Source organism: Arachis duranensis, unplaced genomic scaffold, assembly GCF_000817695.3.
Source record: "Arachis duranensis cultivar V14167 unplaced genomic scaffold, aradu.V14167.gnm2.J7QH unplaced_Scaffold_608113, whole genome shotgun sequence".
NCBI classification, from domain to species: Eukaryota; Viridiplantae; Streptophyta; class Magnoliopsida; order Fabales; family Fabaceae; genus Arachis; species Arachis duranensis.
Window position 1 is genome coordinate 15,986 of NW_026264987.1, and position 23,904 is coordinate 39,889.

The window sequence follows — 23,904 nt, forward strand, 5'->3', positions numbered from 1 at the left end:
CCATACTCGAAATTTAGCCCAAAAGCCTTAAAATGGTGTTATAGAAGTTTAAGACCTTATTGGGAAGGTGAAATAGTTAAAAACAAAGTTTAAATTTGTGAAATAGGGCGTGTGCGTACGCACAGGTACTAAAACTTGTAAGGTCTGTTCACTCACACAGGATGTGCCAGCACCCTCAACAGACGACCCTTCTCGACTTGTGACTTGTGCGTACGCACAGGTCGAAATTTTTCATTGATGTGCGCGCGCACAAGCTGTGCTAACGCTGCAAGCAGAGAGCCCCTTCTTGCCTGTGCATACGCACAGGTCTGTGCGTCCCCACAGAGTAAGATTTTTGCAGGATCGTGCGTGCGCACAAGGCTGTCCATGCGCACATATCAGAAATCCTGAAATTCTGCAACTTTGCATAATTTCAGTTTTTTAACACCAACTTTGAATGATCATAACTTCCTCTACAAAATTTCAAAATTTTCAAACTTTATATCGTTTTGAAGAGTTTTCAATAAACTTTAATTCTAAACAAATTTCAATCGATTTTGAAAACCGAGGCAGAAGTTATGATCAGACAAAGTTCACAAAAAATCAACTTTTACCCAAAATCAAACTTTTCACAATTTCTTTGTAAAACATAACCAAAACCAAACTAACACATTCCAAACTCCATTTTTCCACCCAAATCAACCCTCTATGTCATATTACACCAAGATTACCGTATTTTTCTTCATCTTTCTTTATACACAATCTCAACATTAATATATCACATTATCATCAAACCTCGTTAACAATTTTCCAACTATATTACCAATTCATCAACATCAATATCACAAATAGCAACATAATTCACTTCCCAACTTCACCCATCATTCATCCTCATCGTATCATTATCAATCATTATTTATCAAACTCAACAATCATCTTTTTCATCATAATTCATTTCATACCATCAATCAACAACTCAACAACCATTCAAATCCAAACCTATCATATGGGTCACTAGCCTAAGTGTCCATGAATATTATATACTAGATAGAGGAAACCGAAACCATACCTTAGCCGATCCCTAATATGCACCAAAACCCCAAGTTGAGCCCAAGATAAGTTTTCAATCACAATCTAAGCCACCAAGAATCTCCAACAAGCATCAACAATCCTCAACAAATTCCAAACTCACCATAATCAAGCTATATATACATAAATCATCACAAATCAACCTAGAACTCATTATAATTGAAAATTCACAATAGTTTCAATGCCTCTTACCTTGTCCAACAGTTTTGGAAGCCAAAACCAACATCAATCAAAGACTAGAGTGTACCTAAACACCCAAAAATTACAAAACCTCACTTAGCCAAAAACCCTAAAACTCAAAACTTTGAAGAGAATAACTGAGAGAGATTCGAGCTTTACTTACCATTCTCTTATATGGGTTTTGTAGAGCTCTTCACAAGGAACGCGTAGCCGCAAACGATGCGGCGATCGGAGCTCTGTAGCTCAAGATATGAGCTTGGGAAGATTGAAGTGAATAGTGCTTCTATCTTCTCCTCTCCCTCTTTTCTTCGGCTGGGTGTGTGTGTGTTTGAGTGTGTTATGGGTGTTTGGGTTCATTAATGAACCCTTATATATGTTGGAGTTGGACCCAACTTTGGCCCGGTCCAACTCGTTATCGTTTTTAGCCTGTTTGGCCCAACTTCGGGCCAAACCTTTAAAATTAACGCCCGGTTTTCGACTTCTAATATTTTTCTAAGGTTTTTAACTATTTTCACTTTTCCTTACACAGTACTGGGCAGACTTGAACCGGTTCGACTGTCGATTCGCAGTTTTTCACGATTTTTCACAGAAAACACATTTTTTGACTCGGAAGGACCTACTGAGTCCAAAAATCATATTTAAATATCCAAGTTCTCATCCTAACTTTCTGTAATTTAATTTAGGCATTTAAATTATTTTATTCGTGAAAAAATCCGGTTCTTACATTTATGTATAAGAAGAAGATAAAATAAAACAACACATAAATTTTTAAAGAATAATAACGAAATGTCTTCACTTTAACACTAAAATTTTCAACTAAATGATGTGATGGCAGTAAAAATTTATTTCATGAAGAAATGAGTTGCATATTTACAAATTTTAAGAGAGAAAAAATAAGTGAAAAAATAAGTAGATAACGCAGCGACATTAAGCTGAACAAGTACAAAAAATCGAAAGAGAATGAACAGTGTTATTTACGTATAAGAAGAAGCCAACAATGACGATGATGATGATGACGATGGATGGGGAGGAGGAGGAGGAGGAGGAGGAGGAGGAGGAGGGGATAAGGAAAAGAAGAAATCAAATGAAAAAAGAAGAAGGCGGAAGATGAGGTGGTAACCACAACGACAATCGACAATAACGAAATTGAAAGATTAGAAAAAAGGAGGAGGAGGACAGAGTAAATACCCATAATTGTCCCTGAGATTCACGCAAATACCCATAGTAATCCCTAAGATCTCGATTTCCCTATTGTAGTCCTCCAGATAGAGCTCTAAGTACTCAAAGTGGTCCCTACGTATATTTCTAGTGATGAGTCATCATTGGAGTGCTGACGTGGACTCAGTTGAGCTGGCGAGTTTCCAATTTTTACCCAGATTAGTCCCTCCTGTTATATTTAACCCTAAATCCCCAAATTCAAAGACACTTCATCTCTTCTTCTTGTTCATCTCTTCTTCTTCTTTTTTCAAGCATGTCACAGTGAAATATAAATTGTCTGGCTTGTATATACCATCAAGCATCAGGTGTTGTCTTTCTATAATAATCACGAAACATATTAGAAGTCTCGGAAGTCAACAAGTATTTTTTTGATAATAATATTAAACATGTATGCTGAATGAATCTAATTTGCAAGGCTCATCAGAGAGCATATTACATCTGATAACTCCCAACAAAGCTTGTTATGTGCAAAGTTAAGGACTTGAATGTTTTGTAGACAATACAATGTGTGTGGCACATGACCCATGAGAGTATTGTAGCTAACATCCATAACTTGAATCTCAGTGAATAGCCCCACTCCTTCAGGGATGCAACCAGTTAATTGGTTATTTAGGAATAGAATCTCTTTCAATTTAGAACCCATGAATCCAAAACTTGTTGGGATGTTCCCACTCAACTTGTTGTTGGCTAAATTTATCACTGATGCAGGGGAATTTCCAAGATTATGAGAAATTTCACCTTCAAATTGATTGTTGTTGAAAAACAGTGCATCAAGATTCTTGTAGAAGAGTTCTTGAGGGATTGTCCTGGAGAAATAACTGTTACTGTTAAGGTGGAAAAAGAACATGTCAGTGAATAAAGATAGCTCTTTGACAAGGGTTTCTTGGAAATTTGCTTGGTTGAGATCTATGCTTGCACCTACAGGGGCTGATGCAGATGCACCCATCTCATCTTCAATAAAATCACAAAATACCCCTTTGTAAGAACACACATTTGGACCAATCCATGTTCTTAGAATTTTCTTTGGGTCATCAGTGATTGTAGATTTTCCATGCCTGTAGCGCTGTGTAAGCTCCATCTAGATTTGATTCTGAAGAAGATCCAGAGGGTTCTGGGTTGTTAACCCCTCCCCCAACCCAAACCACTCCTCCTCCACCACCATTGTCAACACCAACACCAACACTAACACCTATAGTATCTGATATATGCTTGAAAGAAGAAGAAGAAGAGATGAACAAGAGGAAGAGATGAAGTGTATGAGAATTTGGGGATTTAGGGTTAAATATAATAGGAGGGACTAATTTGGGTACAAATTGGAAACTCGCCAGCTCAGCTAGCCGTTGGGAGCCCTCCAACGTGGCAAACCTAGTCCACATCAGCACTCCAGTGATGACTCATCACCAGAAATATACTCAAGGACTACTTTGAGTACTCGGAACTCTATCTGGAGGACTACAATGGGGAAATCGAGATCTTAGGGATTACTATGAGTATTTGCGTGAATCTCAGGGACGATTATGGGTATTTACTCAGGAGGACAAGAAGAAGAAGAAGCAAGAGTGTGTAAGTGAGATGAAGAAAAGCCATGATAAATAAAAGTGCACTCACGGCTTGTAAAGCATTATTATTTAGTATATATCTATCATCATAAAACAATTTTACACGTGCATTTAATCACGTCACATCATAAAAATTTACTATTTTCATTGATCGTATGAATGGTCATTCAAAAAAACAAATGTGATTGTACAACTGTATAAAATATTTTATACTGTCAGTATATTAAAATTAAACTCTTACTTTTATATTTCTATGTCAAAAATAAAAATATGGCATAACATTGAGCATTATACTGAGCTAAATTAAATTATTGTATGTGTTAAGTTGAACAAAATTACTTTATTCAACTTAACATTTATAATATCTAACTAAAAAAATATATATAATTTTATGTATACAATCTTTATAATTATATATTTATTATATCTAATATTATATATTTATTTAAACAATAATTAATAAATATAAACAAAAGTCAAAAGAGACAAGTTATGACTATTTTTAATCTCCAATTTTAGTACTAAATATTTTGGTATGTAATTAAAAATATATAGGATGAACTAGTACAAAGGAAGAAAAATGTAAGATAAATGAATGATCTCGTAAAAATATAGAATGACAAAATTCATTTTGTATTTTACTAAATTTGTGAATAAGATTTTTTAATTAAGAGCTCTTGCTTATATGTATTTTGTATAAAAATAGTACAAACTTTTTAAATTGCCAATAAATGCTTTTTAAAGATAAATAATATAAACTCTTTCTGCTAGGGTTTAGGTATGAGTGACGGAGTGAGCGGGGGGTTTACGAAGAGGGTGACACACAGTGAGGTAATCGGTAATGCCGGCGGTAGAACTAAGGGGGAGAGCGTCGGGGGATTTGTATCTGGTGAGAAGGAGGAGGGTACTAGGGTTTCTAAGGAAAAATATGGCTTTCAAAAGGTTTCCTTCCGCGACATGGTGACTGGACAGAAGTCTCCGTCTCCTATGCTTTGGAATGAGGCTTTAGATGGAGAGAGGCTAGCGAAGGTGATCAAAGGGAACCACGGGGATTCGCATCCTCCTCGGGTCATCTTCTCAGAAGAAGGGCTGGCGGCGTTATCTGTACCATATAAGGAAGCGATCGTCGTCAAAGTCTTGGGCAAGCATATGAGTTACACGGCGATGATGCATAAGCTGGGTATGGTGTGGAGATTGAAGGGTGGGTTTCAAGTTCTGGATGTTGGAAATGGCTATTTTCTGGTGAAGTTTGATGCTTTCGAAGATCGGGAGAGGGTATTACTTGGTGGTCCTTGGATGATATCTGGGTTTTATCTTGCTGTAAAGCCATGGTCAACTGAGTTCTATTTAGAAGAGGAGGTTTTTGGATCCACCATGGTTTGGGTACGCTTTTACGGCTTAGGGATTCGGTACTACCATGAGAAGGCTATGTTGAGGATTACCGCTACGGTGGGAAAGCCAGTGAAAGTCGATGTAGCAACTAAGATGGCAGCAAGAGGGAAGTATGCGAGGGCTTGTGTGGAGATTGATTTAGGCGTTCCCATTACTCGTAGTGTTGAGGTGGATGTGAGGGTTTTGGATGTTGAATATGAAAGCCTTGAGTTGGTCTGCAATACATGTGGTTGTTATGGGCATGTTGGTGTAGACTGTAAATTGATTAGTTCAATTTCGACGAACATTGATGAAACAGGGGTGAATGAAGACAAGGAACAAGATCACGAGAAGATGGATCAGGTGCCATTTTCTTCTAATATTGAGAAGCCTTTTATTTTCGGTAGTGCTACAATTGGGATAGAGAAGAATAAGGATAAGGAAGTGCATGTAATGGAAGGGGCGCATGCAGGGGATACAACGTGGACCAAGGTGGAAAGAAAGGCAAAGGGCAAGAAGGTCTTTTTGGGTAAGCATGACCAGGATAAGTCCAAAAAAGTTTATGTGGATAAAATCTTCTAATTATGTTGCTAAAGGAGAACCTGCTATGAAAGGCATCAATGGGGTTGAATCATCTTTACACATAAGTAAGGGCAATCAAGTGCTAAAACAAGCGAGGAACTTTAAATTAGCTTCGTCAGGTTTTACCTCTGCTCAAGGTGTGACGGGTGGCAAGCAAGGACCTGGTTCAGAACGGGCAGGGGCTTATTCGCAAGGCGCGGAGACTTCTAAAACGCAATTCAGAAGCAATTTAAAGAGATTAAGGCCTAATTCTCTTCAGAATTCCCCGGTTGAGAATGTGCACAGTGTGGTTACAGTGGAGACCCCACTCACTACCCTCAAATAATCTGAGGTGTGGCTCTCACTCCAAGTAATATTAATATGGATTGTGCAAATCTTATAGCTTGGAATGTGAGAGGAGCTAGAAATAAGCTGGCTCGGGTGCATCTGAAACAATTCGTAAAGAATTTTCATCCGTACGTTTTTTTCATTTTAGAGACTCATTGTGCTTTCCAAAAGGTGGCTGTCTTTTGGAACAGATTAGGTTATACTCCTATTCATATCGAAGAAGCTCAGGGGCATAGTGGAGGTATTTGGGTGCTCTCTGCATGGCCCGGAGTAACTTGCAATGTCGTGGCAGCGAGTTCGCAAGTGGTGTGTGTTGAGTTTTCGAATGGTGGTTTCTCTTGGGTTTGTGCAGCAATTTATGCAAGTCCCGTTCCTAGCATAAGGGAAGAAGCTTGGAGAGTTTTGGCAGATTTTTCCAGAAATTATTTAGGTCCTTTATTAGCTATTGGAAATTTTAATGAGATCCTTCTTTAATGGGTAATGGGATGCTCAGGAAATTCCTTTGGATCTAGTGTCATCAAGATGGAGTTGTGGAGTATATGGAAAGGTTTGGCTTGGGCTTGGGAGGCGGGTCTTAAGCTTGTTGTCTGTGAGACAGATTGCGCAGCAGCTTTTGAGCTAGTGACTGGTTGGCAAGTTCCACTCTAGCATCTTGAAAAAGAAGTGATACAACTGATCTTTGACTTGAAGTTAAGAAGGGATTGGGATATTCGTTTTGAGCTTATCCCGAGAGAAGCTAATGTTGTGGCAGATCGGTTGGCAAAGATGGGATCTGGAGGTAGCGGAACTGATGAGGTTCACCTTTGACACCAGCCACCAAAAGTGATTTGTCCTCTCTTATTGTTAAGAACCTAATTTTTTTTCTTTTTCTTTTTTCTGCTCTTTTGTTTTTCCTCTTAGTTGCTCACCAAAAAAAAGATAAATAATATAACGGACATAACCGTGTTGGCTTCGTCTGGTCGTCGGCTTGGCGTCGTCGTGGTCATCAGCTTGTCGTTGGCACCGAACGGTCACCGTCACCGAAGCGTGGTTCGTCGTCTGTCTGGCTCTGACCTTCTGTGCTCTCGGCCTCTCCCGTGGTGAGTACTCAGTAGTAAGTACTTCCATCTTTTCCTTCTTTCAATTAATTTTGTTTATCCGGTGACAAAACGGTATGAATCATTGAATTGGACAGATTTGAGTTCATGGTTCTTGTTCTGTTTTTTCAAATCTTTTCCTCCACCATCTTCCCCTCAATCCGCGACTTTCTCCTTCTCTCTTAGTCGAAGCTGAACCTCTGTTCCATCCTCTTTTCGTAGAGTTTCTTGGTGTGCGGCGACCTCTCATTGCCGTCTCTGGTCGTGGCAGCATCATAGTACGACGGCAACTCCTTCCTCCCTTCTTTATTTCCATCTTTGACCAGTACTTCATGTTTTTGCTCTGTTTTCTCTTGCTGTTTTGTTTAGCTTTAATTCTATAGTTTGTTCTACATTAGTTTAGTTGGATTTTTTATTTCCGTGAGTGGATTCTAGGTTGTTGGAATAAGGTAGTTCAGTTTGTAGATTCTAAGTTTGTTGCAAGTTTTGAGAATTGGAAATTTCTTGGTTGGCTGATGCTTTGATTGCTGATATAAGCTTGGTTACTTCTATTTATTATTGTGTGTGACTGTGTTAAGTGTGGAAGTTGTTGAATGGGTAAGCATTGCAGCTGAAGTTTGTTTGTTTATGCTGAATTTGTACATTGCGTGCTAGGCGTTCGATTAAATGCCTCTGTGATGCTTTGAGTTTGAATTATATGTTGTAGTTACCATATAGTTTGAACCACTCTTTGTTTAGGCAAATTGTTCAAGAATAATGCACTTTGGGTTATCTCTTGATGCTTGTTTAAGTTATGAAACTCATGTTTATCCATTGCTCATGGTAGCTCTTCATGCTTGTGCTTGATGTTATTTTTGTCATGAAAACACCTAAATGAGTGGAATGCTCAAACTTCTTGCAATTTAGGTGATTTCATAGACAGAATGCTTTAATTTTGTGAAGTGGTGGTGACTTTTAACAATAAAGTGTGGATAATGTATTTTGTGAGTTCCAACAAATTTCCCTGTTATTTCTTTCTTAGTTTTGTTGCTGTAATACATGGCTACATTTTGATTTTGTTGTTGAAAATATCACTGAACTAGTATTTTTGCTGCTGAAAATAATCACTGGTATGAATTTGTTACTAACGCTGCGCTTGTTTCAACTGGGATTAGTATCAATGGAGAATGATAAATGGTATACTGAAAAGATGGAAGTCAAAAGAGTAGAAGAGGGTCGCATTATAATTTCAAATGTATTATTGGGCAGCAGTGGAAGAAGAGTCAAAATTTTGGAAGTATCAGATAATCACAGGGAAGAAGTTGAGAGACAGAAACTCTGTTTTCAGACTTCATTGGGACTCTCCTCCGAATTTTTTTTACAAGGGCTTGTTTATTTTTCCGAGGGGGAGAGATGTGTTTTTATTTACCAGCATTATGACAAGGACATATCAGATGTTTGGGCTCAAGATTGGAGTACATTCAAGCTTTGTCTAAAGCAATTTTTACAAGCTCTGTCAAGGTTATATCAAGAGAAGAATATGTGTTATGGGAACATAAAACATCACAACTTTGTAATAAGTGAGGAGGGTAGACCACTTGTTAGCGGAGTTGAGGGAAATCTTCTTCCTGATGATATTAGGGCCCAAGATGCTATTTTTACTGGTGAGATGAAGAAGCTACGTAGAGTTATATTACCTTCCCAGAATCTCGGTCCAACTCCAACCGCACTCGAGATGTTTTTAGATTTTACAGCAGGGTAAGTTAATCTATTCATTTATATATTCATTTAATTAGTATTTTGTTTTTATTTAAATTTTGTTTATATTTTATAGATAATGTTTATTATTATTATTATTTCAGGTGTGAATTATGGAATATGATTTTTTGCCATCCGATTTTCTTGGATTTTCAACATAAGTTATATTATTTTCTTATTGGCAACCAATATTTAAATGAGCATTTAGGAGATTCTGACCTCGCCAAAAATCTGAGAAGAATGATTGGAGACCAACTTCGAGCCTATGGGATATATGAGAAATTGGCGCAATGAAGTGTACAGAATGAACGATCCGGTGATGATGCGAAGTTTGAACATGCAAAATTATGGTAGTGTTTCTCATGAGTTTCTTCGATTTGTAAGAAACTGTGTAACTCACTTTGACATGGGGATAAGTTATTTTTTTTATATTTATACTTTGAATTTAATTTTAGTATTTTGATATTTTCACAAGAATAAATATTATTTAAATATTGTTATATTTTTTTAAATTATATACTAAGTATTATTTTTTTTTATATAATTATTTTTCTAACAGGCTAATGTTGACGTGTGTCAACAAGCTGAAACTTTGACAAGAAGGATTGAAGATTTGTACCCTGGTTTTTTATTTGCATTACATGGTGCATTTGTGGAAGATGGAGCTTATATATTTGATATGCCCTAGTGGCTTATCTAAAGCTTTCCAAGCTGCCTCTGCGTGCACTAATTCAGCTATTATCTCACTTGGTATGATGATGTTCTTTTAGCATAAACAACTATTCTCCTAGATATTGGCATCTTAATTCATGTTACCATTTGATATTGAAATAATGCGATGGTTTAGGTATTGTCTTGTCTCGCAAATTAACATCAGCAGTTATAATAGAGTAATTTTTGTTGCAGACAAAAACTGCAAAATCCACTGTTGGGTTGTCCTAGTTGCGGACATCTTAATTATAACATCATTAATCTTCCTTCCACATTTGAATTATTTATTGCTTGTAGTGAGTTTCTTTTGTTTTTTTTTTTTTAACCTTAAGCTTATAAATGTAATGCAGCAAAAGAGGCAGTTGGAGTAGAAGATACCCCCTTGGGTGGTTGGTCTGTAAGGTTGCATTCTGCTGCCCCGGGAACGCTGAATGTTCCAGGATTGAGCTTAGGAGTTGGTCCAAAAGGAGGACTTGGTGAACATGGTGATGCGTATCTTGACAGTTCATTCTTACAAAGGTGTCACTCGTGGAAAGGCGTCCTGAGAATTATGAAATAAGTGACGCATTTGTTAAGACAACTAGTAATATAGAAAAATGTGTGTAAATGCTTTGGGAAATCTATCACCGTCTAACATAAGAATGTATGCATTGAGTTGCACAACTAGTTTTTGGAATTTAGTTCTGATATATCTAGAACAACACACACATTATCAGCTTTTTATAATTTGAAGTACATGCAGATTTGTTGACCACCTATTTTGTGTATTGTTAAGGGCCTATATATTTAAGTTGTCATGTACCAAGCAGCATCATTCTTTGTTTATCCAGGGCAAAATAGAATTTAAGGAAGAATGGAAGTTTTATAAAACTTCAATTAATGTGCAATTTTGTGTATTCAATAGTTTTATGTAGTCTTTATGCATATCTGACTGAATTGCTTTATCAGTACATTTCTATCTCCATGTAAGATGATTTTTACTTGGAGAGCTTATATCATATATTGAGAATTTTCACTATATTTGTGCAGGCTGTTACTGTTTGTCCTTTGTCTTCAGTAAGCTCCCTTGTTCGGTTTGCTGAAGAGCCCCTGATGTTTGCAGTTGAATTCAGTGATGGATGCCCTATCCATGTATGCAATGTTATGCTACTGCAATTATGAAATTTTATGCTCTGAAATTTCTCATTTGTATGGTACTAATTGTAGGTTTATGCATGCACATCTCGCAATAGCTTACTTGCAGCTGTTCGTGATGCAATTCAAACTGAAGTAGGTAGATGTAACTCATCTTGGTTAAGAATTTCCTACTATGGCATGTATAGATGGAAGTAAAGTATGGCAGTTCATTTGCTAGTTTAATTGCTTGGAATCTTGATATCAATTTTAAATATTTTACCATACTGAGGCAAATGGTTATATGGTATATTTTTATTTTCCAAAATAAAGAAATCCTGCATTGTCTAAGTGCATCTTTGAGTTTTGGTGATGTTTTGTGCAGGGTCAATGTGCCATACTTGTATTGCCAAGGCTGACAATGCCTGGTCATTGGATTGATCCTCCCTGTGGAAGTGTTTATTTGCAATATGGTCAGCAAAAGTCAGTTGCTGATGCTGAAAGTGCTTCAATGCATTTGAAACATTTAACAGCAGCTGCCAAGGATGCTGTTGCTGAAGGTGGTTCCATTCCTGGATCAAGAGCTAAACTATGGCGAAGAATAAGGGAGTTCAATGCATGTATACCTTTTAGTGATGTGCCTTCAACCGTTGAAGTGCCAGAGGTTACCTTGGCCTTGATTACTATGCTTCCTGCAGCTCCAAATCTTCCTCCAGAATCTCCTCCTTTGCCACCCCGTCACCAAAAGCTGCTGCAACTGTGATGGGTTTTATTGCTTGTTTACATCGACTACTTGCATCAAGAAGTGCCGCATCACACGTGATGTCTTTTCCAGCAGCAGTTGGAAGGATAATGGGTTTACTTAGAAATGGTTCAGAGGGTGTTGCTTCTGAGGCTGCCGGGCTTGTTGCAGCACTCATTGGTGGTGGGCCTGGTGATGCTAATGTGATGGATTCTAAAGGAGAGTGGCACGCAACAATTATGCATACGAAGTCCGTATTGTTTGCTAATTAGAGTTATGTCATTATTCTTGTCAACAGATTGAAGCCTATGTCAGTATCACCTTTGCTGTCAATGGCTGTGGTTGAAGTGCTCGAGGCTATGATTTGTGATCCACATGGGGAAACTACTCAATATAATGTTTTTGTTTAGTTGTTGCGCCAAGTTGCTGGGTTAAAGCGTCGTTTGTTTGCACTATTTGGTCATCTTACCGAAAGTGTTAGAGAGACAGTAGCTGTTATTATGCGATCAATTGCTGAAGAAGATGCTATTGCTGTGGAGTCCATGCGAGAGGCTTCTGTGCGTGATGGTGCTTTGTTGAGGCATTTATTGCACTCCTTTTTCCTTCCTGCCGGTGAACGCCGTGAAGTTATTTGACAACTTGTTGCTCTTTGGGCGGATTCCTATCAACCCGCTTTGGAGCTATTGTCTTGAATTCTGCCTCCCGGACTTGTTGCTTATTTGCATACACGCTCTGATGGAGTTCAACGTGAAGAATCAAATCAAGAGGAGTCATCAACCGGGAGAAGAAAACGACGCTTACTTCAGCAGAGGAAATGTCGCATTGGGAGAGGACTACAAGTGCAAGGGCAATGGCAATTGTATATGAGCAGCACTACAAGACTGTTGGTCCTTTTTCAGGCACAGCTCACATTACTTTTCTCCTGGATAGGACAGATGACAGATCTCTGAGACACAGACTTCTTTTTCTTTTGAGGGTCTTTGTAAATTTAATCTACTTATTCTTTCTTGTTTTCTCTTTCCTTTTGGTGATTTCACTTTACAAGCTCTACTCAAAGTTAAATTCAACTCAATTTCAGGCTTTGATGAAGGATTTAGCTAATGTAGAGGCTTATGTTCTAGTTGGAGCCTGTGTATTAGCTGTCAATCTTCTTACAGTGGTCCATGAAGCTTCGGAGAGGACAGCTATTCCTTTGCAATCAAATTTGATTGCAGCTATGGCTTTCATGGAGCCACTCAAGGAATGGATGTATATTGACAAAGAAGGTGCTCAAATTGGACCTGTGGAAAAAAGATGCTATTAGAAGGTTATGGTCCAAGAAGGCTATTGATTGGACAATAAGGTGTTGGGCCTCTGGGATGCTAGATTGGAAGAAGTTGCGTGATATTCGTGAGCTTCGCTGGGCACTTGCCCTTAGAGTTCCTGTCCTTACCCCACCTCAGGTAGAGTCATCATCTTTGGTGGAAGACATTCATACAAACATCAATTGTTCTGTAAATATTTTCTATCTCGAATTCTTTATTATTTCTTGTCTGATATGTGGCATGAATTGGCTTTTTTTTTTTTTCGCTATTAATCTTTCATGGCCTGAAACCTTATTCTTCTTGATGACTTGAATTTATTTATTTATTTATAATGAGAAAAGCAACATATGTTTAGGTGCCACTATCTTCAATCTCCTATAATAACTTATTTACCAATTACAATTCTATATTTAATTTGCTTACATTTGCAAAAATTTACCCAACTATTCTCTTTGCCGCAAAATTTATTTTTTTAGCCTCAAGTTTCTGTGCCTGTTATATTCTTCTGAAAATTGGCATGTTCATTTAGATGATGCTGGAGAAATTGTTACTCCAACTCCTGGAGTAAAACGAATCTTTTCAAGTCCATGTTGCCTTCCTCACATTGCACAGGTACTTCAAAGGTTTTTCCTTATTATTTGGCCATGTATGAAAATATGTTTGTTCTGATATACTACTACTTTAATAAACTTTTTTTTTCAAAGATTATAGGAATTGTCTCCTTGCTTGTTAACTTTATCATATTTAGTTCAAGTTGTTTACTATGTGATAGTATGGTTTCAGTTGATTTTTAATATTTTCTACCCTTCCAATAATTCACCACTCTCTCGGCTGCGCTGCTATTCGCTTATTTGGTCTCGTCTTCGTAGCTCTCAAGCTTTGCTTATAATATATAAATCTAGTTTTTATTTTTCTTTTCATTGTTTTCCCTCTTTTGTTGTGTGTGTTGGGGGGTGGGTTGTTTTATGAATTCAGGCCATTCTCTCTGGGGAACCAAGTATTGTTGAGGCAGCTGCTGCATTGTTGAAGGCTATTCCCAAGGCCATGATACGTCTATACAGCACTAGTGCATTTTATTTTGCACTGGCCTATCCAGGATCTAATCTACTTTCAATTGGCCAACTCTTTGCCGTCACCCATGTCCACCAAGGATTTCATGGTGGCGAAGAAGCTGCGGTTTCAGCTTCATTGCCTTCGGCAAAACGTAGTGTTCTTGGTGGGCTTCTTCCTGAATCTTTGTTGTATGTATTGAAGTGCAGTGGTCCAGCAGCATTTGCTGCTGCAATGGTATCATATTCTTGATGATTTTTCTGTCTTCTAACCACTGACAATAGGATATTGTCTCTTGATTCCTCTGGTAGTTTTAGCTGTAAATCTCACTTTCAATTTTTAAAAAGAATTACAGATTGAAGAAAAAATTTTGAGTAAAATGATCATGATAGTATTTCATTAAGCGGCAGCAGCAATTGCCATAGAAATAGTTGACAACAGGAAATTTTATGCAATAAACTGAAATCAAAGATGCATCCAGTCCTGAAATACAAAAGGATGAGATGAGACAGGCTTTGAGAAACCATGTACATACACACTACGATGCGCAACACAAGTATATTAAGTAAAATTTGCATTCCAGATAGAAAATTAGATAATAACTGTATACCTTAATGACAGATATCAAACCGGTCTTAAATTGTAAAACACCTAGTCCCTCACTGATAGGTTCCAAATTTTGGGACAATGAGTATGCATGCTTACATACTGCAAATAAGAATAAGATTCCATTAGATAGGAACCTTAAGAGCTTCAATAACCGAATTAAAGCATATATTGGCACTCCCAATCCACTATCTTATTTCAAATAACATATACATTTTCAAATTAGCACACAATTAAGCCATATGTTGATTTTAACCCATTTAAATTGTCAGCTAACATCAATTTCATTTTATTGGGTAATTCTTTAATACTTCTTGTCTATATGGTTGATAACATGATATATAGTTCAATAAGGATGAATATGTGATCCTCCTTTTAGGAAATGTATATCCTATAGTCGGCCAATGACTTTCACAGTTATACTGTATCATGTTGAACATACAACAAAGACAATACACAATTTTATAATAACTTCTATATCTAATGTTAGCCAAAGTAAGTGAATAAATTAATTGGTGCTATTTTTTTAATAAATTATGTATAATTTAAAACTCCTTTTAATCGTCTTTATCATCATCTTCTTCTTTCAAAAATTTTTATAATTCTTCTTATTTTATCCTTGTAGCAAGAATCAGTATCACGACTAAAAAATTCCGGTGTCAAAATTAAAAACTTTTTGTGTCACGGTAAAAAATTTCGATACTAGTTTTTTAATAAATTTTGCACAACTCAAAAGTTCTTTTCCTTTCCTTTCTCTGATTTCACCCTCTTAATAAGAACAAAAAAGAAAAAAAAATCAAACAAAAAAAATAAAAAATGTTGCAATAACCAATAGGAGGAGGAAGAGGAGAAAAAAAAATAAGAAAAGAATACGGCAACAACAAGACGATAATGAGGATAAAACACGCAAAGAAAAAAAAAGAACATGAAGAAGAAGAATTGTGTGATTCATGCACAGGATGTGTGAGTGATTTTTATTAGGTTTGTGCCAACTTAATAGGACTTGGTTGATAAAAATATTTAAATATATAACGAGACCAAAAATATATATATAATAAATTATTATTTCTATTTATAAAAATTTAAAATATTAACAAATATATCCATTGATAAAAGAAATTAATTTTGTACTCATAAAAGATAAAAAATTATTATTATTATTTATAAAATTTTAAAATATTAATAAAACTATACATGAATAAAATTAATACTTATGTATTTTTGTGACATCAAAACTATTTTTATGGGTAAAAAACTAAGGCCATGGATTTCTTACTCCTACTTTATTGTGGGAGTATAATTAACCACCCCTAAAATATTTACAAAATAAATCCCATTTTTTATTTCTCAAAACTAGAAGTATATGTATATGATTAGCACCAATTTTTTTCAAAATACTTTTCTAAATTGAATTTTATTAGAAAAAAAAGAAAGAAAATTAACCAATATCAATAAAAAATAAAAATTTAGTTACTTTTGAATTAAAATATTACTATTCACATGGTGAAGTCTTATGCCTAATTTTTTTTGTAAAATTAATAATTAAATATTATTAAATAATTTAATATATTTAATTAAATTATTATTTAATATTTTTAAATTATCATCTTCGAACAAGATAACTCACCAATTCACATATTAAAATAAGAGTAAATTATTATTTTTACTCACAAAAATTAAAAATGATGATATATCTATTCATAAAAGACAAAAATTACTATTTATACTTATAAAAAATGGCTATGGATTCCTTACTCCCACTTTTACGTGGGAGTATCATTAGCCAACACTAAAATAATTACAAAAAGAACCCCATTTTTTTGTTTTTTAAAAAATCAGTAATTAGATATTGACCCTCTAATTACTCTTTTTTACACATTGTTCTTTTTTCTTTAATTTCAGATTCAAAGTAGTGGTGAGAGTGAGACATTTGGTCTGCTAGGGTTTTGTTTTCCTCTTTCAATCACCGTAGCGGTGTAGCCATTCTCTCTTCCTCTCCCTCCGCAGTCTCTCTCGTTCGCTGCTGCCGCCTCGCAAGACGCCGCCGCCGCGCAAGACGCCGCCGCCACACTTGGAGGTTAGTTAATCATTATTTTTTTCTCAATAGTCAAGAAATTTAATTATGCTTGCAATGAAAACTTAGAAATCTAATCAGTATTTTCACTGAAAATAATTTTATTTGTATATGTATCTGGTCACTACCTCTATGGTAAATACTAAATAGAGCAGCACTATCTAATCTAGTGTAGTAGATGTAGATCAACTCAAACTTTTATGAACAGAAAAGAAAAGAAAGTTGTGGAGGCACGTGAAGTGCCATCAGCTTCTGTGTATGTGTTGTGGCCAATGGCAGTGAAGGGTGTCTTTTGGATGCTTGCTTTTCTAGCTGCATAAACGGGTAATTATTGGAGAAAGAGAACCGTTATGCGTGACAATGTACAATTGACCTCACCATTGTTTTATATTATTCATTTAACGTTTTATTATAATGCTGTTGAATGGTCCTTGTTGCTAAAACATTATTATACTTTACTGCTATTACTGTTGTAACCTGTGAGTGATTAATCTTTGTTGAATGAGACTTGATTAGTAAGCTGAGTTAATTGGAATTTCTAAGGGGGGGCAAAATCTAAGATAGCAGTAGCTTAGGCATGGTGGATGAACTCAATAAACTATTTATACTCAAATTGGTTTGGAATTTTGGTTTGGTTTGAGAAATCAATTCATTTTAAAATGTAATCAAACTAAACCCTTCTGGATCCTTCCAAGTTTCAGGGTCTCTATGGATGGCAAACACATTTACGTATACTATCGTCTTGGCTTCAATTTCATACCCTGCTATTCTGCTATTTTTGTTGAATTCTCTTGGTACCAATGGTAAAGAAAAGGTAAAGAAAACAAAAAGTGAATTACATATTACATATGTAAAGGAAAGAAACACCGTACAAACTGACCTTTAATCAGGATAAAGACAAATACAAAATTCTTGAAAAGGTAAACAAACAAGTATATTGTACAAGTAAAGTAGGTTTTAAGCATGAAAAATTGCTAATGCAACTACACAAGAAACACAAAAGGGACAAAGGAAACTCATTCAACACATGTACTTAATCTGTCAAACTATAACATGGCTTTCACAATAACAAAAATTATGGTGACAATAATATACTCACACCAGCTCAATGATTTTTTTGTTTTGGGATTAAAGGGAAAATTAGACAGCAGAGGAGGAATAAAAAGGACAACAGATTCTCTTTACAAAAATGAGCAATCAGAAGAAAGGGTCATCTAAGAAGTAAACAGCAGAGAGCGAAAATCAAAATTGAACAAGTGAACATCAGATCTAGAAAAGCAAGGACCTTTTTAAGTCTTGCAACTTCTTCAAGGGTCTGTGAATTCACAATGGCAGCCTGCACACAGCACAAAAGCAGTATATTCACAATGTTTATAATTTATTTTTTAAGCATTATATTCACAATGTTTATTACACAGTGAATGAAATGGCCCTCCAATGTGGTTGTTGCTAAGATCACTGTACAAGAAACAGAAAGTTTAATTTCTAGTTTAACAATCTCTTGAAATTTTGGTCCCTATTGCAGTTGATCAGTATAAAATTCAGTCACACCACACAGAAAGTGAAACATTTCATTGAGAAAAGTTCAAAATTCTAGAATATGCAATAAGCATAGCATCAAAACTAGTCATTACCTTAACTTTATCAAGAGTATCCAACGGTCCAGCAACACCAGACACAGTTCTGCATTCTGCAATATCAAAAACAATCTTATTCTTGCCAATGTGATAAACTGATCAACCCAATAACCATTCGAAAATACTTTTCTTCCCCCACAATGACAAGCACAAAAAAGAAATGGTGATTTGCTAATTCATCAACCAGTGAAACACAATGTTTACCACTTCAAAGCATTTGATATTCAATAACCATCTACAGTTTAGGAGCATTATTTTCCTTTAACTATTTTCTCAATCAAATTATTGCTCGTCACTTTCAAAAGTTTCTTCCGAACCCTAAAAGTTGAAATCAGACAAAACGTCCAAATTATGTATTGCGATACAGTAAGAGGAGGAACGAACCTCTACACCGGTTTTGGCTTGGAAGTTGACAAAGGAATTCCTCTCCTGCGGAATGCAATCCCTAGCGGCGGATCTGAATGGTAAGGAAGGAAAGGGGAGACTCATCAAAAAGGAAGGAAAGGAGAGGAAAGGAAGGAAAGGAAGCTAACCTGGATCGTCGAAGAGGAAGGCGTTGACGATTTTGGCGGAGAAGACACAGAGGACGACAAGGAGAGGAAGCTGCAGGAGACGACACCGGATGAAATCGCCGCTGTAGGAGATGTCGTCGATGGAGATCTGATGCCGGAGGAGATGTCACAGAGAAGGTCGTCAGTAAACGCGGAGATCGTCGCAGAGGCCAACCAGGACAACAGCGTCACGGCGTAAGGGTTTCTGAAATTAGGGATTGATCATTCTTATTTTATACTAAGGTGATAATGGCGGTTCAAAACCGCCCTAATTATAGAAATCGCCACAAATCCAAAAATAAATTATGGCATCAATAAAAAGTGCCAGAATATCCAAATATTTTGGTGGTTCTTTAAAACCGTCCTAATATAAATTAGCAGTGTTTGTTCAGCCGCTTTTTTATTGAGTTAAAAAAATATTTATATATTTTTATTTTTAAAATTATAAATTTAATATTAATAATTAAAAAAATAAATTATGAAAAAATAAAATATTTTAAATTATTTAATATATGTAAAAAATATAAAATAAATAAATTTAAATAAAAAAATAAAAAAAATATGTTGTTATGATGTATAATAAAATTAAGATAAAAATTTACTAACATTATTATAAATTAGTTATTTATATATTAAATTTATTTATTTTATCACTTCTATTTAATTTGAAGTAAATTTAAAAATTTATATTCAAAACGTTTTTTTCTTTATACATAATTCTAATAGATAAAAATTTATTTCTTTAATCTTATACTGAATATCTTTAATTATCTTTAAAATTTTATTATTATTTTAAAATTATTAATTTTTATTTTAATTATATTATCCCATCATATTAATTTTATTGTACATCTTATCATTTTCTGTTATAATTATGTTGCCTTGTTTTATTTTTTTTCTTTGTTTTCTTCTTCTATTAACTCCATCGGCAATCAATTACCACCGTACTATTATTGCAGCTCTCATTTTTGTTTATCACTTTGATCCATACATATCCATTGTATTAACTTTTGAGTTGTTAAAAATTTGTTAAAAGAGTTATTTTTTTATTTAATTTAGATATCTAAATGTATAACTATTATATAAATACTTATTTTCCATACTTGCTTGTTAAGTTATATTTTATCATTTTAAGAAAAAATTTAAGATATCAAGTTTTTAAAAATTTTGTATAGAATAATTAAATAAAAATAAAAAATTTATAAGTTATTTAATTTTTTTAATGTATAAAATAATTAAATTTAAATTAATTTAAACATAATACTAAATCATTATATTGTTACTATGTGTAACAATGAAGTTAAAAATTTATAAATATATATAAATTTATTTATTTCTCAATTATATTTAATTTAAAATAAATATAAAAATTTATATTTAAATCACTCTTTCTTTTGCATAATTTTAATAGCTAAAAAATCTTTAAAAATAAAGTTTTAACTTTTTCTATTATGAATATTTTTTTATTATCTAATGCATACAAAATCACATATTGTCATTTATGATAAAAGTTGAAAATTAAAATTAAATGACATTAATATTTTTTGGTTTAATAAAGATAAAATAAAACATAAAAATAAGGATAAAAACTAAAAAAATAGATAACTTTGGAAAAGGATAATGTTAAATTTAACAAAAAAAGTTTAATTTTATGTTCGTTTTTTATTATTTATTTTACTTATCTACAGTTGTTTAAATTAGACATTATAGTTATTGAGTCATGTTTCATTCTAAAAAAATAGTTATGAAGTCATTTTCATTTTTTATAAGAGTAAATTCATTATATCATGATTTTAATAATTAATTTAAAATTTAAAAAATTAAATAAATATATATTTATTTAAATTACATTTAAGAGTGAATTATATGTATTTTTATAGTAAAAAATAGACTTAACTTTTTCTATGATTAATAGTTTTTCAATCATCTAATTTATAAAAAAATCTCATCTTTTTATTTATCCTAAAAGTTAAAAATTAAAACTAATGTTAATATTTTTTTATTAACAGAACTAAAATAAAACATAAAAATATATATTGAATAAAAATAAATATACAAAATTTTGAATCCCAAAATATAAAATGGTTATAAGCAGGGACGGACAGTGGAGGCCTCGGCCCCAATTTAAAAAAAAAAGATTAATAGTAATAAGTTATTAAGATGATTTAATTTTTTTTAAATTTATTTAGTATTTAGTCGAATATAAATAAAAGTCCAGCCTAACCTAAATATTAATGATTTCTAATATCTAAAAAAGTAAGTAATAATATTAAAAAAAATCTGAAAAGATATTTTTACTAATATTTTTTAATTAAATAAAATTTTTCAAATCCCATAAAGTGATTTTTTTTCTTCTTGTGAGTGTCCTTCTAGATTCATTTAGTATTAATTCTCTCTATTTCAACTATTTTGAAGAATAACTCATAAACAAAATGAAAGGTTAATTTCTTGCTAATTGTCTTTTAATTATATTGAAAAGAAAATTGTTGAAAAATTTTACACAGATTCTATTATCCATAAATTTTATGATACGAAGAATCGACCACTTCGTTAATAAAAAGTACATACATATTTTTTGTACTTTAAATTATATTCTCTATCGATATATTTTTGTAATATATTTTACATTATATAATTTTTTGTATAATTTTTTGATATTATATATGTTATTGGCCCCTCCAGAATAATATTTATGGATCCGTCCCTGGCTATAAGATTAAAAAAATACTTAAATACAATTTTTATAAGGTACTCCATGAATGAACTTAGATGAACGAATATTATATGTAAAATGAATTCTGATATATTAGTATAAAAATTATTCTGTTTAATGTTTTTAAAAAAATTGTCCCGTTAAACTATTTTACTTTTATTCTTTTAAAAACATATCCAAAATATTAAAAAAAATTCGCATGAATAACTTACATTCAATAGAAAACTTACAATAAAGTTGCTATAAAAAATATGTGGAATTTTTTTAATCACGTAACTAACGGATGTAAATTTAGACTCCAATTGACATTATATATTGTGTAGATATCTAAAGTATATTAAAAGAGTATGATAATAATTTGAAGAGAAAAATTATTTTAGATAAATTTATTTTTAAAAAAAATGATCCTATTAAATTATTTTACTTTTATTCTTTAAAAATATATTTAAATAAAAAAATTTGCAACAATAATTTACATCTAATAAAAAAATCTTAATGAGATTGCCGTCAGAAATGGTAGAAATTTTTTTATTTAACATAATTGATGAAAGAATTTTTTAATAATAATTTTTTTAGAAATAATATTGGAATTTAAATTTAAACACCAATTGTTATCATATATTGTAGAAATACCAAGAGTACATTAAAATTAACACGATAATAATAATAATTTAAAGAAAAAAAATTATTCTTTGTACATTTATTTAAAAAAATTATCCTATTTAAACTATTTTATTTTTATTGTTTAAAAAATTGCAACAATGATTTATATCCAACAGAAAATTTTTAATGAATTGCTGTTTAAAATGGATGAAAATTTTTTTATTTAAAGTAACTTGATGTGGTTATACAGGAGAATTCTTTTTAATAATAAATCTCTCTCATTAAGAATAATATTGAAATTTAAATTTAGACACCAAAATTTTTAGTATTGTCGTTATATATTCTATAAATTTAAAGTACATTAAGATAATGTAATAACTATAACAATATTATTTAGGACAATATTATTTAGGTGAAGTGAGAAAGATGCATAAAAGAATATATAAGAAACTAAGGAAGATTTTTGATTGTGCAGAAACCGTAATGTGAGGTGAGAGATAATAAGGAGAAAAAGAAATAAGGAATTATAATAGTTACGTGAGTGTATGAAATAGGATAGAATCTGAGTGGTATGTATGTCTTAAGAGAAAAGATGAAGTAGTGGTAATTTTTTAATGTGGAATAACTGACATACAGTGGGGTAGATAAGAAAGGATAAAATTGAAAAAAAAAAATTTGGACACCAAAACTTGTTTTAGCATTATATATTGTTAAATATTGTTATAGATGTCATTTTAACCTAACCTCTTTTTTTTTGTAGTGTTTGAGTCAAAATTCATAGTTCATTATGAATAATAATTCATTAAAAATTGAAACTAATTCTTATAACTTTTACATAATTTATTTTATTAGAATATAATTGAATTTGAATACAAATATTGAGTACAATATTAAAATTAAACACATTCAAGTGAGACCTAATTAAGAATAAATACATCAAAATAAGAATAATTGAAAAATATAATTTGATCTATTAGTATAATTGATGGTTGAATAACATTAAATCACTTTTATAAACATTAAGAATACAAATAGAACGATTTAAACGTTAGGAACACAAATAAAACTTACCCAAACATTGAGGACAAAAATGATACTTTACTCTTCTTTCTGTATATATACTAGCTTAATTTATATATTTTTATTTTTAAAATTATAAATTTGATGAAATAATTTAAAAATTAAAAATAAAAAATATTTAAAAATAAATATAAAAAATTTTAATATTTATTTAACTTTAAAACGTATAAAATTTATAAATTTGAATTAAATAATATATTTAAAAATTATGTATAACAAAATAAAGATAAATATTTCTAAACGTTAATTACAAATTAACTATTTATAAGCATTATTAAATTTATTTATTATTTTTTAATAGTATTTAATTTAAAATGGAGATAAAAATTTATATTCAAAACATTCGTTATTTTCATATATAATTTTAATAGATAAAAAATATTTTTTTAATTTTATATTCAATTTTTTAAATTATCTTTAATGGTATTTTTTTTTTATTACTTCCACTTTTTGTTTCACTCGATCGTAATTAATTAATATTATTAGCAATTTTTAATATTGTCTATCACTTTGATATATAACCTTTCATTCTATCAACTGTTATGAGCTATTGAAATTTTGTTAAAAGAAGTATTTTTTTGTGTCTAAGACTTTAAAGTATT

General features: G+C 32.6%; 1 protein-coding gene and 1 pseudogene across 14 annotated transcripts; one reads left to right on the forward strand and one right to left on the reverse strand.

Annotated features, from left to right (window-relative positions):
- Window positions 1-2,869: 2,869 nt before the first annotated feature.
- On the reverse strand, window positions 2,870-3,842 carry LOC107485114 (leucine-rich repeat extensin-like protein 6; annotated as a pseudogene).
- A 3,391-nt stretch (window positions 3,843-7,233) lies between these two features.
- On the forward strand, window positions 7,234-17,593 carry LOC107485120 (uncharacterized). Of its 14 annotated transcripts, none has more exons than XR_008005532.1 (9): window positions 7,234-7,398; window positions 8,536-9,118; window positions 9,223-9,468; window positions 9,678-9,868; window positions 10,180-10,348; window positions 10,859-10,960; window positions 11,036-13,126; window positions 13,518-13,600; window positions 16,547-17,593. XR_008005532.1 is itself a non-coding variant. In XM_052256712.1 (3 exons), exons 2-3 carry the CDS (start codon window positions 8,541-8,543, stop codon window positions 9,410-9,412), a joined length of 768 nt encoding a protein of 255 aa, XP_052112672.1. In that variant the 5' UTR covers window positions 7,234-7,398; window positions 8,536-8,540; the 3' UTR covers window positions 9,413-9,551. The 14 variants fall into 14 exon arrangements, 1 of the variants encoding a protein (XP_052112672.1); XR_008005528.1 differs by lacking the exon at window positions 16,547-17,593 and adding an exon at window positions 7,604-7,659 and having other exon boundaries at window positions 13,518-14,290; XR_008005524.1 differs by lacking the exon at window positions 16,547-17,593 and adding an exon at window positions 13,964-14,290.
- The last annotated feature ends 6,311 nt before the right edge of the window (window positions 17,594-23,904 follow it).